The sequence below is a fragment of the Callionymus lyra genome, chromosome 9 (genome assembly GCF_982586985.1).
Source record: "Callionymus lyra chromosome 9, fCalLyr1.hap1.1, whole genome shotgun sequence".
Taxonomy (NCBI): domain Eukaryota; kingdom Metazoa; phylum Chordata; class Actinopteri; order Syngnathiformes; family Callionymidae; genus Callionymus; species Callionymus lyra.
In genome coordinates, this window is record NC_141826.1 from 19,266,648 (window position 1) to 19,284,072 (window position 17,425).

General features: G+C 39.6%; 1 protein-coding gene across 1 annotated transcript; it reads right to left on the minus strand.

The window, feature by feature from the left end:
• Nucleotides 1-9,135: 9,135 nt before the first annotated feature.
• On the minus strand, nucleotides 9,136-15,512 carry qdpra (quinoid dihydropteridine reductase a). The gene is made up of 7 exons (XM_087799472.1): nucleotides 15,361-15,512; nucleotides 15,183-15,275; nucleotides 14,770-14,866; nucleotides 14,391-14,531; nucleotides 11,484-11,592; nucleotides 10,167-10,250; nucleotides 9,136-9,650 (listed from the first exon to the last, which is right to left on the minus strand). Exons 1-7 carry the CDS (start codon nucleotides 15,442-15,444, stop codon nucleotides 9,548-9,550), a joined length of 711 nt encoding a protein of 236 aa, XP_087655598.1. The 5' UTR covers nucleotides 15,445-15,512; the 3' UTR covers nucleotides 9,136-9,547.
• Nucleotides 15,513-17,425: the final 1,913 nt, after the last annotated feature.

The window sequence follows — 17,425 nt, forward strand, 5'->3', positions numbered from 1 at the left end:
TATTAACTCAAGTTTGCAGCAAAGCTACAGTTGAGAGTTTCTTTTGTTCCTGTTTCTTGAAAAGGTTGAGGAGTTTTACCGTTTTCAGCATAGTAAGCATCTTCTCTACAGGCACTTAGTGTCAGTGCCAGAACACAACAGAGCACGACGTGGATAAACTGAGCCGGCTTCTCTTCATCTCTGAGCCAATCAGCATCTACGATACTGAACTGTGAATTAAACAAACGGCTATAGGCCGAGATACAATGAAAAAATCTGCCTCGTCAACCAAGACATGACGAAGGACTGTTCCACCGATACACACAAGATTCCCTCTCGTGATGATGAGCAATTACACCGTTTACCGGGAAGTGGATCAACACCATTGATTTCGGATCAGTTGCGAGTTCATAAGAGTTGGACCGGAGCCAGGTCAGAGGTACCGACTGTGCCAACACACAGAGACCATCAGAGCAGCAAAATATTAGTTTGTCAAGATGGTATAAAAATACAGAGTTGGGGATTTTTAACTTTAATATTAAATTAAATATTGACTCTGCTGGTCCTAGATTGAGGTGTAAACTTCATAACTGTTGAAATAAAAGCGTATATATGTAAATAAAGGGAGTATCTTTCAAAATAAAAGCCTCCTCAAAAGTCCTTTTTTTTCGTCATAAGTATGTAGTGAAAAGTCAGAACTGCACATGAAGATTCTCCTCAACACCCTCCCTCCCGGTATTTTTGGTGAACTTCGACCCAGGATGTAAATAAGAAACAGATGTGCAGGAGGAGGAGGAGGACGGGCCAAATGCTGAGGAGACGGCGTTACCATGGCGACGGCAAGCTCAGAAGTAGCGGAAAATCTTCCAAAAACTTTTATCTTTGGAGAAAATTCTCGGCGCGAGGCGGAAAGAGTCCAGACAGATGGAGAGTCAAGGGAGACGGACGAGGAAATGGACAGATGTGCGTACAGTAGATACAGAGTGTGTGTGTGTGTGTGTGTGTGCGTGTGTGTGTGCGTGTGTGTGTGTGTGTGTGAGTGAGTGTGTAATCCTTGCTAAGACACGACTGCAGCGCTCTCAAGAGGATTATCTTGGTTGGATCCACTATGGAAACTCTCAATTTTAGTTTGTCTAGTGAATTGTACAAATGCCCCCCCACCCTCCGCCCAATGCAACCCACCAAAGCCCCCCCGCCCCTCAACTGCCCCCACAGTCCCCCCTCCCCGCGGCCGCCTCTGACCTGGATTTGACTGGCTGCTGCCTGCAGAATCCGCCCACACCGACTCCGACAAGCCGGCTGATTGTTGCATGTTTTCGCTCGGAGGCAGAAATACTTTCTCAAATAAATTCTCCACAAACTCTGGTGTTATTAGCTGGCAAGTTTGTGCGCTCGCAAGTTTGCAGCTGCCTGTGCGAGGAGCGCCTTCAGAAGTGATGCTGTGCTTGTGTTATCAGTTGGAGCTACAGATGTAATAAACTATTTTAGGCTTCGGTTTTTTGAGGACATAAAAGAGACCTCTGTTCCGAAATCCAGAATCTGTTGTCGCACATCAAACGCACAACTGAAAATCAGCGAGTTGCTTCTTAAAGTTGAACTAATGTGTGGATTTAAGTGCGCCTTAAATAGATGTTTGACCTCTATTGTATCGTCAGTGTCTGTTTGTACAAAACTCTCTTTTCATTGAAATATTGACATTATAAAATGAGCCCATCCCACTAAAAACACTTCTAGAGATGAAATCTTGTTGACCATAACCACACTCACTCCACTGTGATTGATCAAGCATCAAGGTTTGTCACCGCACTTCATCAATTACAGGAAGTCTCCACCTCCAAGGGACTCGTTGTATAAACAAAGCGGGCATGATGACAGATGGCAGCAAGAGGAGTGAAGACATTATTACGTCATAATAGAATCCACTCTCGTAACCTCTCGTTCGCTGAGATTTCAGACGATGGAGAAGTTTATAAAGTAATAATGTCAAAATATGGTCATATTGAGGGACTTACTGCGTCTTGGAGAGGAAGACTTCAACATTTGAAACATCAACGTCTCCCGTGAGTCAGGAGAGTTGGAGTTTAACTTTACTTGCACTTTAATATTTTCCATCTTTAAGTTGTTGCCTCTGGATTTCTTTATTTTTGCTAAAGACGTAACATTTTTGTTGTGTCTTCCTGTTTGTCTTTTGAATTCACTGCATTTATATCTTTTAAACTAATTTTTGCCATTTTATTCAAGAATATAAACTTTTTTTTATTTCAATTGTTATAAGGCTTAAATATAAATACAACTTCAATTTTATATACAGACAAGGAGTTGGTGACACGTTCATCATCTAAAATATTAATTTATTTACTATATAGTTGATGTTTATTTTCGACAAGCACCCGTCATTCCATGATTGACCTTTCTTGAAGCTTGGAGGTGTATTTACTACAGATGACGAATGGAGGCAAGTATGGTCTGACACACTACAGTGTATTTTAGGGGATGATGAACTTTGACATTTAGGATTCACGCATATAGCAGAAGACAGGAACCGTACTTAAAAGGGTTAATCTTAAAACAAGATTACTTACTGACGGTTGCAGCAGAAAATAATTCACAACCAGACCAGACTACCAGACACCAACTATTATTACCGCAGACGAGACAGAAATTCAGAACCGGCATTAGTTGAAGTTTGGAGAAAGGTCTGGGTGTCCCTGAACAAAATGTTTCCATGTCGACGTCCATAATAACATGTCAAGTCTCGTCTTAAACCGGACAATCTCGTGATCACAGTGAACAAACCAACTATCACGTCTGTCTTGCCGTCGATCCTGTTTTCCTAACCATTTTTTTGGACACAGTTAACAACTTTATGTTATTGGTTAGAGAACGTTTCGTGCTTATTTTCCAAAAGTTCAATATTAGGCAGAAGAAACTATTTGCGACCGAGGGAAACGCTGACATGTGTCACATGACCAAACCGGAATGCAGCCTAACTGCGGAACCAACAGCTGTCAGTGCGAGGTTCAAGTTTCAGTCGAGAAAGTCCAACTACACGGGAGACCAAAGATCCGTATATTTCATAGATTCATAATCGTAAGTAATCCTGAAAAAATGTGAGCCGTTTTGTCCACTTAAGATATCAACAGTTTTTTCAGGATAACTTTAAGATTTTGAGTAAAAAACACAAATAAAAACAAGATCTAAAAATTCATTAACATTAAAAATTAATATTTCTGTATGATCGTTTTGAATGATACACGTGAAACAACACTAAACAACTAGTCTACTAACTATAATAAATCATTTTAGGACTTACTTTATAATTCTAAGAAATTATACAAAACTCACTCCTGAATTTTACAACACTCTCACTTGTTTCTCACTTCCTCTCAGTGAACTCATCACTTTCCATTCTATTCCATGCACATTTCATACAGAAAGCTCTGATTTTCAGACTAAAAAAAATCTTGAGTTCATTGGATTGTTAGCGTGTGTGTAGAAAGTTCTCTAGTGTTGAAATCTTATATATAGGACGAGATTTATAAGAAATGCATAGTCAGCAGCAACAGAATGTTTTAAATGTTAAAACGCCCCACAGACCACTCTTTAGGCCACAGTACAAGAGAGTTATTGTAACATCCAAGAACAGCAACGGTGACACCACTTATCCTAACCCTACCGCTTCAATTTAACCCATTATAGTGACATTTACCCAACAACCCTGGTTAGCTAGGACAGTTAAGAGTGAACACTTTGGGCAAATCCTGTCATAAATCCTCCTTCTGCGCCGCAAAAGTCTTAAAAAAGAATACGAGAGTCAAACCGGAGCAGCTTATCGAAACAGAATCCGACTGTTTGTACTTATTTGTACTGACGTGTCTGCGTGAGTATGTAAATCAGAGTTATGGAGGGTTGGACGCTCTCGTCTCCCGGGAGACGATGTCGACATCAAACGACGAGTGTCTCATCAATGAGGACGTCATGTAGCATCAGCTGAAACCACAAACGAGAGACTCAGCCCGTCACCTCCGTCGGCCTATAATCTGATCATAAAAATGCAATTGAAAACAGAGATGGGGGGGTGGTGGGGGGGGGGGGAGAGCAGAGAGCCGAGGGAAGATCCCGGTCCCGGAGGAGTCCGATGTGATTAGGTGGGTCATGTCTGATGTCGACGATAACGAGGCCGTTGTTCCAGGTTTCTACCTCCCTCGTGTCCCCGCTTGTCCTCACTTAGTCTGGTTTGAATCGTTTACGTCGGATTTACATTTCATACGTCGCCACGAGCGGCGGCGGCGGCGCTCAGATCCACGAGAATGTGTGACAATGAGACACTTTTATGGACACATGAGCTGAGAACCCCGGAAAACAGACTCGGTTTTGTTTTTTGCAATGCCCCGAGGCCTCTGGACCTCAGACGTGGCCCCTCTCCAGCCTTTCTCATGACATGGGGGGTCAGAGGGAGGAGGTCGGACCTCGGTGTCGTCCACATGTTGAACAGCTTTGATGAAGTTACGACTTAATATCTTATCAATTAATTAATCAGTTATTTAAACGCTTAATTTAACTACTTATGTGGACCTAAAAGAGCTTCACATTTTTTCCTAGAGTGACCGTGTGTTCATCATTTACTTCCAAACATCTTTTCAAGGTTTTTGCCTCTCGAAACGGTAAAAAGTGAAGTGACACTAATAATTATAAAATGCACCTTGAAATCCAACATTTTTGAAAGAGTCGCTGCAAAACATTCTTTATTGTCTTGACAGTAGTGAGCAGGTGCTTTAGTATCAGTTAAAATCTAAATATTTGAGACGAATTAAACGGACATGTCGAACTACAGCAATAAACCATCATAGACTAATAAATAAAGCTAGTAAATAAACATTTATTTTGGTGACATTAATAAAGAATATCTAATCTATCTCTCTAATAATAGTATGAGGTAGGGTGTTTTGATATAAATCAATTTCATCAATAAACCCTGAATTACCAAGTAAAAAGTACTTAAAAAACGAACATTTAAAACTATTTATTAGCTGCTAGCATGGCTAGCTAAACGACTTGTCATGACAGTTAGCTTGGATGCTAAGCTCAATTTAGCTGACTCACCTGGTTGTTTCCTGTCACTTTGCCGTTTCTTCTCACCATCAACTCGGCTGCTTGGTTAAACTTAACCTTTTAACAGTTAAAAATAAACTTTTATTATAGGATTAATTGCAGTTTTATGTTTTGGGTTCTCATCTCGGAGGGCGTGGCGAGGGCGGGTCCGATATGCCGATTGGCTCATTAACCTGTCACTCACACTACCTTCGATAAATAAACACTGTTAATTGATCCGAGTAACTTTATATCTTATACCCGTTATTCATGTTTTTTTTTTTTTTAACTAAATGACGAGAAACACAAAAACAGAAAACGTAATATTTAATGAATCAATCAGATCTCTATATTAATAATTTCCCTTGGGTTTAATTTAATTTATTTAAAAAGCATTTGGTGTATTTGTTCATCCTCTGTTATCCTCAGATAACTTATGTACTTTTCTCCCCGCATAAAAACACATTTAGTCAAATACACTCTAACAGAATACCTGAAAAAAACGTCTGTTGATGCACATCCTGACAAGTAGAATCCTGCACGGATCAAAACAAATAAACACTCAAATAAGACGGATACACAAACTCTGAAATGACAAACAAATACAACATATTCACTCATTCACTTTATCAATTACACATGATTTATTAACACACACACAAGTACACACAGAGAAAAATTCCAGCGAACACACGAGTACACACTGGTTCACACAAACACAAAGTTTCACTCATATAACAGTCAGTATAAGTGTATTATTCTCCACATGAATATGAAAATAATCTCCTCCAGGCTGAATGTACCCAGAGTAGTTCTCTTTCTGCAACTTCACTGACTCAATCCGTACAACGATGCTTTACTGCCATCTAGGCGCACATGCAGGCACTACAAGTACTTTGACCAAATAATACATTTGCAGCTCGTGTCTAATTTGCAGATTTATTGTATTTAATTTTCGTAAAACCAAAAGGTTAAACCCAATGTAAGTTTAGTTAATGACGATTTTGTTGTTTCTATGTTTTGGAGTTTGAGTCAAACAATTCTGTGTTTTCTATTTTATTAATTGTGAGTCAATATGCTAAATCTGACTTTGAAAAAGTTTAAAACATGGAGCCTGAATATTTGTATTGATCATGTTCCACGTGAAGATATTAGTCAACAGGTATTAACAGATAAATGTGTTTCTAACATCTCTGTGGTCTATAAATTGTTTGCCGGTACGACAATTAACAAAAAACAAACACAAATGATATCGACTTCAAGCCAACATGAGGCCAACAAGTCCAGTCGCAGAAAGAAATTCATTAACTGGGTAATACTTTTGATCAATTTACTCCTTATTAAATGTTATTAATCAGTCTATGTAGTATGTAGTAGATTTAAGTGTCTCTTAAATTGATGTTGGACTCATGTGTCTCATGTGAAAAACTCTCTTGATGGAAATATTGACATTAGAAAATGTGCTTAAGCCCCGCCCACTGAAAACACTTAATCTTTCTGGAGATTAAATCTCGTCTACCATGTGTCATCGATCTACCTCTAAAGGGCTTGTTGTGAGACTTACTGCATCCTGGAAAGAAAGACTACATTTAAAAAATGAGAGTGAGTCAATAGAGAGTTTTGTTTATTTTGAACATTAGTTTCCTTTTAATAATGATTCAAGACTTGCTAATATGCTTCTATTAACAACATTACTTATCAAAAGTGTAGCTATATTTAATGTGTACCTGCTACTTCCAGTGAGAGGAAACATTCTAGTTTGAGTTCTGTATTTTTAAGACCCTTTTTTTTTCAAACTCAGCTTTTGTGGGCCACGTTAAATGACCTCGATGACCAGGTTTGGCCCCTGGATGATGACCATTAAATGTTCTTTATTAAAGTTACCTGATATTGTTCGTCCCCTGTTTCCTCCTAAACGGCTGTGAGAGGATGTGTGATATCGCACCAGTCAACCGGGTCCAGTTTGATATTTTGGGGAGCAGGGAAGTATTTTGGGTGTGGGGTCGGGAAGGGGGTGCCGGGGCGGGGGTTGGGGGGTTTGGGGGGGGCGTCCTCAGGAGGCTACTGGGTCTCTCCCCTCAGGTCAGGTTACCTGGAGCAGCACCGAGCTAAACACTTCCATCTGGACTTCTCTGTGTTCTTCTCCACGTCTCAATGGTTTCCACATGCTGCACCAGCACACACACACACACACACACACACACACGCACACACACACACACACACACACACACACACACACAGCATGACAACACAAGAGTAACATGTGAACAACTACGCAACAGCAAGAAGAGCCGCAGGGTGAGAAGAGGAGGGAGCGAAGGGTGAAGGGAAAGAACCTTCAACCCCTTCTTTTTTTTCTCCCACTGCGGAGGTGCCCTTGAGCAACAACAACCGCCGCCCCCCCCTGCCAGCACCAGCACACACTGCAGCTGCTCACCGCTGAGCTCAGACAGAACCGAGGATTCCTCCTCATTTATACTCCAGAATGATTGGATCAGAACAAGAACCTGTGATGGACACGTTCGTCACACCTGGAGAGAGAGAGAACACAAGCTAAAGAAAGATGTTTCACACAGTAAGAGAGCAGGATCCAAGACCACACACACCCAAAGTCCGGTCCAAGGGCCATTTATAGGACTTGATTTGACTCACAATGGCCCTACGCCTTAGTCATGAATATGCTTGTCTCCACGGTTGTCAACAAGACACACAATTCTTAGATAAATAATCACCACTTCAGGTGATCTGAAGAGAGAGATATCACAAGAGTATTTGGCAACAAGCACTTTTCTGAATCAGCCTTTCGACAAACACACACACGCAAACACACAGTGTTTGGGGAATAAGCAGCAGAGCACTTGTCCGCCCCCTGCTGGCAGAGCAACACCTCACAGCGTCTGAGCTCTTATCTCTCATCAAACACTGATCAACGAGGACTCTGGTTCCCTGCAGGCGGTCGCACAGGAGCTGAGGTCTGCAGGGAGATGAACACACACACCTGGGACTCATGACAACACAACTTGTTTATTTCCTCCGTGGAGACAGATCTGACTTTTTAAAGAACCTGATGATCAATTTAATGTTTTTTTTTCTTATGGTTGAGAGAAGAGAAGCGAGGGATTGGAAAGAGGATGAAAACGACCAAAGAAAGTCTCGTTATCCACGTCAACCTCATTGCCGGGAAGAACATCAGCGCCACCTGGTGTCGAAGTTTAAAACTAGAATCCGAGCAGCAGAAGAGTGACGAGTTTATTGATCTGCAGTGCCATCTAGTGACGACTATCAAAACGTTTTTTCTCGAACTGAATAAAATAAAAATACATCTGAAGCAAAGCTACTAACCCGAGTAAGTTTATATTCTTATAATATTAATAATAACAAAGAATAAATTGAATAACTTGAAGTATATATGATTTTTTTTTTAATTATAAATCTCTCTCTTAGCTAGAAATACATAAATCATTTAACTTTTACATGTGTGGACTCACATGTTTTAGAAATGGAATTGCTGAGTAATAAAATAATAACTAAAGAAGAAAAATGCATATTCAAATAAAGAAAATTGAATTTTTACATCAAAACGACAGGTTAGGATGTTGGCTTTAGGATATATGTGTACTCTGTACTTTGAAAGATGTTCATAAAATGTTCAAGCAACACTTTATATTTTTATATTATTTTTTTCTGTGGTTTAATTGATTCACTTGTGTGCTTTTGTTTGAGTCTACGTGGGGAAAAGGTCAATAAAACTTGTGGTGAACCCAAATTAACTTTGTGGCCTGTGCAATATTTGGCTGAAGTTTTAATTCACATTGATATTCATGTGTATATCGTGATATAGACAAGAAGCCATGATCATCAACTGCACCTTAAAACATACAAAACTTAATGTTTAATAAAAGGAGTTTGATGGTAAACAGATGGTTTGAACCATCAAGGTGTATTTTTAAGGATGTTTGGTGAAGATCTTTCTGGTCAGATGACCCTTTTGATTATAAATAAACTATATTAGATACATGAATAAACCCTTAAGATGTATTTGAGTGTAATTATCAGACTTAAAACAGTTGGAACTTGAATTTATTGACAAAGTTGACAACAGAGGACGTAGAAAACTGACCACAGCACTGCAACACTTTCTAATACGGAATAAGGCCACTGGGAAGTAAAACCTGCTTTTAGGAACAAGGAGACGACTTGAGTGAGTCACAGCTACAGTCAGGATTCTTAACACTGCAGAACACCAGGTGTGTGTGTGTGTGTGTGTGTTTATGTTTGTGATCACAGAGACGACAAACACAATTCCACAGTTCAACATCTGAAATGTGTTTTCTTTTGAAGGTGGCAGTGGCTGCTGCTAGGTGGCGCTGTGAGCCATGTGCTTCTTCACTCGTCTGTGTTCCTGCCTTTCTGTCTGCCTGACCTCCCTCTCATCCTCCTCTTCTTCTTCTTCAGCACTGCTTCCAGAGATAGTCTATGGCGCTGCCACTACCTGTGTTTCACCACCAGAGGTCAGTAGCTGCATCAGACTCCCGGAGGTGGGACGGGTCGAACCTTCGGCCCAGTTGAAGAACAAACTGCAGAAGAGAGACAGTTTTAAACTTCAGCAGAGTAAAGAATAAACTTTGAGTATTTATATGTTTAAGCATTTAATTATTTTTTAAATAATTAATTTCATCATTTGATGATTTGAATAATTGAATTTTAAAAAGTAAATAATTTCTAAATTAATACACTTTTGAATACAGAGTTTGAGTTTACAATAACAATATTACAAAATACATTTTTTGAATATGATATTTAAAACATTTCTAGCCTTTCAAATTCAATATAAAATGTGGTTATAATAGCGCCCGGCTATTAAGAAAAATAAAGGACATTTTTTAAAAATCTTGTTGCAAATAGAACAACAAGCTGCTGCAGCGATGAGTTCACTGAGAGGGGGTGAGTTGTGGAGTGTTTATTGAATGAGAAACGAGTCTGAGGTTCATTTTAACAACATAGTGTTTGAGTCATAAAGTTCCAGTCCAGGAGAGGAAGTTTCTTAAACAGCTCCAATAGATCAAAGCTTGAACAACAGCCAACACACTCACTTTGCGATGAAGTCAAGCGGCGTCCAGGAGCCGAAATCCGCTTCAGGCATGAACTTCCTGTTCATGGGCGTATCCAAGGTAACCCTGTGCACAGAAGATAGAATCGGTGATGAGATGTCAGAAATGTGACTCATCATCGACTGAAGGAAAAAGGTGTTAGTTTGAGGATTTGATGTTTGTATTTTGAACAAAGTCAGAGAGACGAAGGTTTGTGGTAAAACTACAAGTCATAGATAATAAAGAGCAGATGTATGTGAGGAGGAGGAGGAGGAGGAGAAAGAGGGGGAGCCAGGTCGACCAAACACAGAGCAGGAGGAGGAAACTCCCCTAGACCGGACCTGACCGTCACTGTGATGCAGCACAAATAAAACTGAACCAGATGAACAATGATCCACCGGCTGCAGTTTCAAGGATGTGGACGTGGAGACAGAAATATGGAAGTTTATCAAAGTCATCGGAATATTGACACTTAAATAAAAGTGAGCATTTTAGTTTTTATTTTGGAAAAACGGAATACAATCATTTCTATATTGCAAGGTTGAATTGCAACTAGTGTTTCGTTTTTTAGTCAAATATATATATATATTTATTTTTACACCTAGAGTTTGATAATAGATTTTCTAAATTCATATTATTTTCTAACTAGCCTTTTAAATCCAATATAAAATGTTTTTATAATAGTGCCACCATGTTTGGCTAGTTAAGTACGATAAGTTAAGTACTCTTTTGGTATTGTCTTTGGCAATAAAATACCATTCATTCATTCATTCGTTCATTCGTTCCTTTGTTCGTTCATTCATTCATTCATTCATTCATTCATTCATTCATTCATTCATTGTCTACCGCTTCATCCCGGTGTCGGGGTCGCGGGGAGACTGAAGACTATCCCAGTATCATAGGGCGAGAGGCAGGGGACACCCTGGACAGGACGCCAGTCTGTCACAGGACACACAAAGACAGACAACCATTCACACAAACTCTCATACCTACGGTCAATTTCCCAATATTTATTTAATCATTGGAATTAGAATATCACACTATTTGGAATAAAAAAGCAATTATTGAATTCAATTATTCAAAAAAAGAACTCAATGCTGTTACTTTTAACAGCATTTCAATAAAAAAAGCAAGTTTTACCATTTGAAATATTAAGTTCAACTATTCAATATTCTGATAAACTTTCATACAGACCAAGAAGAGGACGACGGATGATGAGTGAGGACGAGAGGAAACGTAAAATAAAGCGTATATAGTGTATGGGAAGTAAACACACTTGACAACACGTTAAATCTGACCATAAAAACGTGTCACACTTACGGTAAAATGGCGACAGCAGCAGCTCCTGCCGGCATCCCGCTGTTCTTAGAAGCCAGACTCTTGCAGAGCTGGTGGACCGCAGCCTTGGCCATGCCGTACCCCACCATACCTGCAGGGGGCAGAGTTACAGTTAGCATCAGTGTAAGGTCTTCAATAGGTGTGAGAATCAATCTGGCGATACGATATACAAGGGCAAGAATACGATATGTTGTTATACAGTAGGATCAAGGATATATACGTAGTATTGTCGAGTACTTGACTCTGGTGTTGCAGAATTTACAGACCACATGACTCTTGACAAAGTAGTAACTGATTTCATTTGTTTTGAAACCAAAAAATGGCCAAAACATCAACTTTAAAGGCTGCAGGAGTCGACTGTATCCTCTCGTCCTCAGTCATTGGCTTTAAACGTTGCGACATAATGACTTCTGGCATCTAGTGGCTGGAAGTTTAATTGCAACAATGACAATAATAAACAAACTGAATATTTGCATGCTAATTGTAAGTAAAAAAAAAAAAAGTATTGTTTATTTAATACACATTTTACTGAAATCGAAACCTTTAATATATGATAAAAAAAAAAGATTTAAAAGGTCAATAATAATATCACTATAAATAATATTTTATTCAACTCTGGTAAACATCGATACGGTGTTGTGAGGAAAATAACAAGGTGTCATTAAAGTGTATTGATTTGGTCAACTGTGGACAATTTCAGTCAGGATTCAGATGGTGCCAGTCCTGAGTACAAGTGTGTCCACCATGTGTGGGACGACTTAACCACTTAAGTTAAGACCCTCAGATTCCTCAAATTCTTTGAAGGAAGGATCAAAGAGTCCAACGTGAGGAGATGAAACCACTTTTCCAGACGCATCTTCTAAAGTAGAGACTCACAGAGAAGGGGGCTAACAAAGGTGGGATTTTTAAAAAATAAAATTAATGATTAAATTAGACTTTGTGATGTAATTTAACCCGAATAAAGGTTTCTCTTCAAGAGGTTATCGTTCTACTGAAGCACAATCCAGGCTCAGTCCATCGGTCAGAGGGGCAGCAGGCTTAGACAAAGGATGACTCGGCAGTTTTCGGCTGCTGCATTATCTGTGCGTGTGTGTGTTTGTGTCTTTGTGTGTGTGTGTGTGTGTGTGTGGCGACAAAGCCACACGTCACCTCCGACAGCTGCTCAGGTAAAAGCATATTGAGATTTTATTAGGCTCTCCCATGAATTGTTAGAGGCTGAGAGCTGCATCCAGACGTCAAGATTCCTCGTGACGTCTTCAGACTCTTCGCTTAAGATGATCGTCTATGAAAGAATATGAAGATTCTTTTTGTCTGGAACTGTTTTGTTTTGTCCGAAAGCTGTTTTAATTGTTTTTAAAAGTTGATTCACCACAAAATAGCATTAGCTTACAAGACTTGAGATGTCAAGACACTTGTTCCAGTGAACTTTTCTCAACAAATAAAGCCTGTAAAGTAGTGAAAATCTGGCCAAAATAAACTCTATAGGCACCATTTTGTTGCGGAGAAACCAGTACCACTGCTGGGTCAGCGTTATGGCGTGTCATTGTTAATGTGTCGTCTGGCTCAGGAATGTCAGAAAACGGTGGAAGGTCTGTTTTTTGTGTTTTCCAACAGCGACGCTTCATCCGTGGCCCCACATTCCTCACCGGATGAACCGAGAAGGTATTTTAATCAGAACCTTTCAGACGTGTCGTGATGACACACGTCACTCAAAGCGTTGCATTTCTCTGATTAAATATGACAAATATATATGAATATTTGATGATACTAGACTAGAAGAGTAACCAGTTATAGTGGTTATTATTATTTATAAAATGCTGCTGCTGGACCACGAGTCACGTCTCCTGACCTTAAAAGGGCCTCGTGAGACGTCTTTCAAGAATATTTGAGGCGAACAAAGAGATTCTGGTGAGAGTGCGTCATGTGACTTTTGAATAATCCCCCGGCTGACGATCTGGTGATCGGTTTTTTTTCAATAACTAAACCCGCTTTGGTTTCCACTTTGACGATCAATCAGAGAATAAATGACTTTTATATTGACTATTAAAAGGCTAAAAATTAAAATACATACATTCAATTTAAAAAAGGAAGTTCATTTTTTCTTTAAATTTAAAAACATTCGATTTTTCTTAATAAGATCATTTTAACAATTTCAATATAAAAAAATATTTATAAATATTAATTGTTTAATTCGATAGTTAAAATATTTTAAAATGCTAAAAAAAAAAAAAGGTCAACAAACATATTAAAGTTTAAATTAAAAAAAAAATTATAATTCATAATGGCATGAATGATACTGTAGGTGGAGTCCCCGGGCAGTTCCGGGACATGCTCAAGAAAAAAAAATTTGTGTGGTGGAAATTGTTTCAAGAAACTCTGTGACCTCCAGTCGAATGAGCACGAATGAGGGTTTTTGTTTCTTAATGCACGACAGATAAACTCATCTTAAAAATATATATATACAGTATTTATCTTAATAATCTCAGTGGAGGAGGTTTCTGGGCCTCTTTACTTTGCCTGCTGCCCCTGCGACCTGATCTCAGATGAAAAGAAGAAGCTCTGGATCGACGGACAGATCGAAGCCTGTAACGAGTAATTTGACAGACTGACGCTGTAGATGAGTCTTCGGGGTTGAAATGAAACAGACGAGGTTAAATATTGATTTGTAACAAAACTCTAACCAACATGCGCCCCAGACTCACACACACAAACACACACACACACACACACACACACTCGAGATCTGCTGCTTCAAATCATATCGACTCTGAAATCTGTGCTCCAACGATCTGGTCGCCTGTGTTTCCTAATAACACGTCGTTTACGTCGACATGACGGTCGAGCAGAGACGAGATAAGCGAGTCAAAGTCTGTCGCCATGACGACGTACCTCCGGTCCCTGCCAGAGCCGCTTTGGCGCCGGCCAAGGTCAGGAGTCCGCCGGGCTTCAGGTGCAGGGAGGCCAGGTGGCCGGAGATGGTGGAGGTCCAGACGCTCTGCTTCCACATCAGGTCGCTGTTCTTGAACACATCTGTGGAGGGAAGGAAAAAAAAAAAAACGTTGGTCTCGTCCACACTTTTTAACATTTTAACGGTTTAGTTATTAGAGGAAAGACTTTTCTTCATGTCATTCATCTGCAACAAGTCCGTCATGGATCAGGTATGAGGTTGTTAGCATTGAATACACTGGAGCACGTTTTGTTTCTACACAAAAACAATTCCACAGAAATATGGCGGGGATGGGGGGGGGTCACTTGTTTGACCTCTGACCTTTGGAGCTGCAGCTTCCTCCGGCCCAGCCGCCGGCGACGCACAGGATGGCGTCGACCTTTTCCGCGCCAAGCACTTGGGCGACGTCGGACGTCACCTGAACAGAAATATGGTTATTTTCCATCAGATTCTTTTTTTTTTTTTTAAGTTGTAAATAGTATTTTATCAATAAAACCCCGACTTCCATGAACTCAGTAAATATCTTGAATCTGCATCAAAACTCATCAGGACCCTGTCTGCACTTTCTTCTTCACCTGTAATAGTTGTTTGTTTATCCTGTACTATCATTACTGAGTCATAACTCACAGGTTATTTACTAGTTAAATCAGTGTTCATTCATGTTTCAACGATGACGTCACAGCAGGAAGCGACACCTGTCTTGCGTCGTTCGAACAGGTAAGTTCGACGCTCACCTGTGCCGCCTGCTCCGCGAACGACTCCGTCATCTTGACGATCACGTTCTCGTTCGCGTTCTCGTTCGCGGCCATGTCGACGTTCGCGACCCACTGTGGGAAGAGACAGAACCGGGGTTAGAGCAAACAGGTGATGCTAGCATGCTAGCTGCTGGTTAGCATTAGCCGCCACACTCACCCATCCCTGGGCTTTGAAGTGCTGGACGCACCGGGAGCCCAGAGCGCCCTTCCCTCCGTACACGATCACCCGGTGAGCTGCCATGTCGACGCCGTGGAGAGCAGTGAGGGGAACCCGGGAGGAGAGAGAGGAGGAGCAGAGGAGAGGGGGAGAGAACCCGGAGGGAGGAGCGATGCAACAAGTTGGAGCTAATGCTGCGTTCACGGACATCACGTACGAATTCAATTCAGCGCTGAACTCTAGTTACGACGATAATATAAAAAATGTGTCTAAAGTTAAATTTAGTCAAATAGCTTATAAGAAACAACATATAGTAATTAAAAGTTTATTTGGCATTTCATTCGACACCCCTTTTTTCTAACCACATTTAGTAAATTTGAGTTAATTTACGTGTGTCTTAAATATATTTTAAACCTCTATTGTATCATCAGTGTCTGTTTGTACGAAACTCTCTTTTCATTTAAATATTTGTCTGATCCAGCCTTACACCCCAGCTCGGGCTCTGAGGTCTGTGGATCAGAATCTACTGATGGTTCCTGAACACGGTTCAGGACCAGAGGAGAAAAATCCTTCCAGACTGTTGCTCCTAAGCTTTGGAACGATCTTCCTCTCTCTTTGCGCTTGATGGATCTACTGACTCCTTTAAGAAACATCTTAAGACGTTTCTATTTGTTCAGGCTTTTCCTTGATTTTCTGGAACTCCTGTTGTGTTATCAGTTTTATCTTTACCTTTAAAATATATACTTTATTGAATATTGTTTTGATTGTTCAAGCGCTTTGTGACCCTGGTCTGGAAAAGCGCTATATAAATAAAAATTACTTACCTACTTACATTACAAAATGTGATTAAGCCCCGCCCACTGTAAAAAAAAAAAAAGAAGCTTTTTCTGGAGATTAAATCTTGTTTACCATAACCACACCCACTCTGCTGTGATTAGTCATACATCGAGGTTTGTTAGAAACACGTCATCAATCCCGGAAGTCCACCTCCAAGGGCCTCGTTGTATAAACAAAGTGGGCCGTGATCACAGCTGTCTGGAGGAGGAGTGAAGACATTATTACGTCATAATAGGATCTCTCCTTCGTCCATATTTCAGACGGGGGAGAACTTTATAAAGTAATAAGTTCAAAACATGGTCATGATGAGAGACTTACTGCATCTTGGAGAGGAAGACTTCAATATTTGAAACATGTGAGTGAGTCAGGAGAGTTGGAGGTTCAAATTTCCCTTCAAACATACAAACACAATTTACTAGGGCATGCAGTACATATATTGAAAATAATAACAATTAAAGTAATAAATACAAAAACACATACGTAAAATAATAATTAAGCAAAATAATAAGTACGTTTTATTTGTAAAGCGCCTTCACAGACCAGGGTCTCAAGCCGCTTAAAACATTACTACACTGTGGGTATTTTTTAATATTTATTAATTAATTAATTTATTATTATTGATTTATTTTTAAATATTAACACGTTTTGTATATTTATTTTCTTTGAGGGGTGTGGAAAATAAAAAGATTCGATTTTTTTTTTTTTAATCCTGTGTTTTTCTTATGTGTGGCCTTTTAGAGTTTTTAAATGTGTAGGTATTTTTAAATGTGTATTGCTTTTGATTGTTCAAGCGCTTTGTGAGCCTGGTCTAGAAGGGCACTTTACAAATAACCGTTACTTACAACGATAAACACTAATAAAACATAATTTAAAACAAATGCACACAGACTGAAGTACAGAAATTGAGGGCAGGGGGAGTTAAAATACTAATTTCAAACGTTATATATTGTTATTTAAATTGTCATAACATTACCTGAAGCTCAAATCTCTACATTCAAACTTCAACGATGTCAGCAAATGATGACTGAATACTTTTTAATGAATAATAATAATAATTTAAAAAAAAAAGCATCTGTAAAGAAATACAATAGATGACTGCTAAAAAAAAGAGTTAAATGATGCCATCTGGCGGCCAAAAATAACATCACACCCCACGAATGTCCAAAAGCCAAAGTCCATCCAAATTGATGAGGGGAGGAGGTGGTTGCGTGACGTCATTGTTGCTCTA

Coding starts and splice junctions, on each gene's coding strand:
- qdpra (XM_087799472.1), bottom strand. CDS start 15,444: ATGGCAGCTCACCGGGTGATCGTGTACGGAGGGAAGGGCGCTCTGGGC. Junction 15,276..15,360: donor ACTTCAAAGCCCAGGGATGG/GTGAGTGTGGCG, acceptor CTCTTCCCACAG/TGGGTCGCGAACGTCGACAT. Junction 11,593..14,390: donor GGCTCTGGCAGGGACCGGAG/GTACGTCGTCAT, acceptor TGCCCCCTGCAG/GTATGGTGGGGTACGGCATG.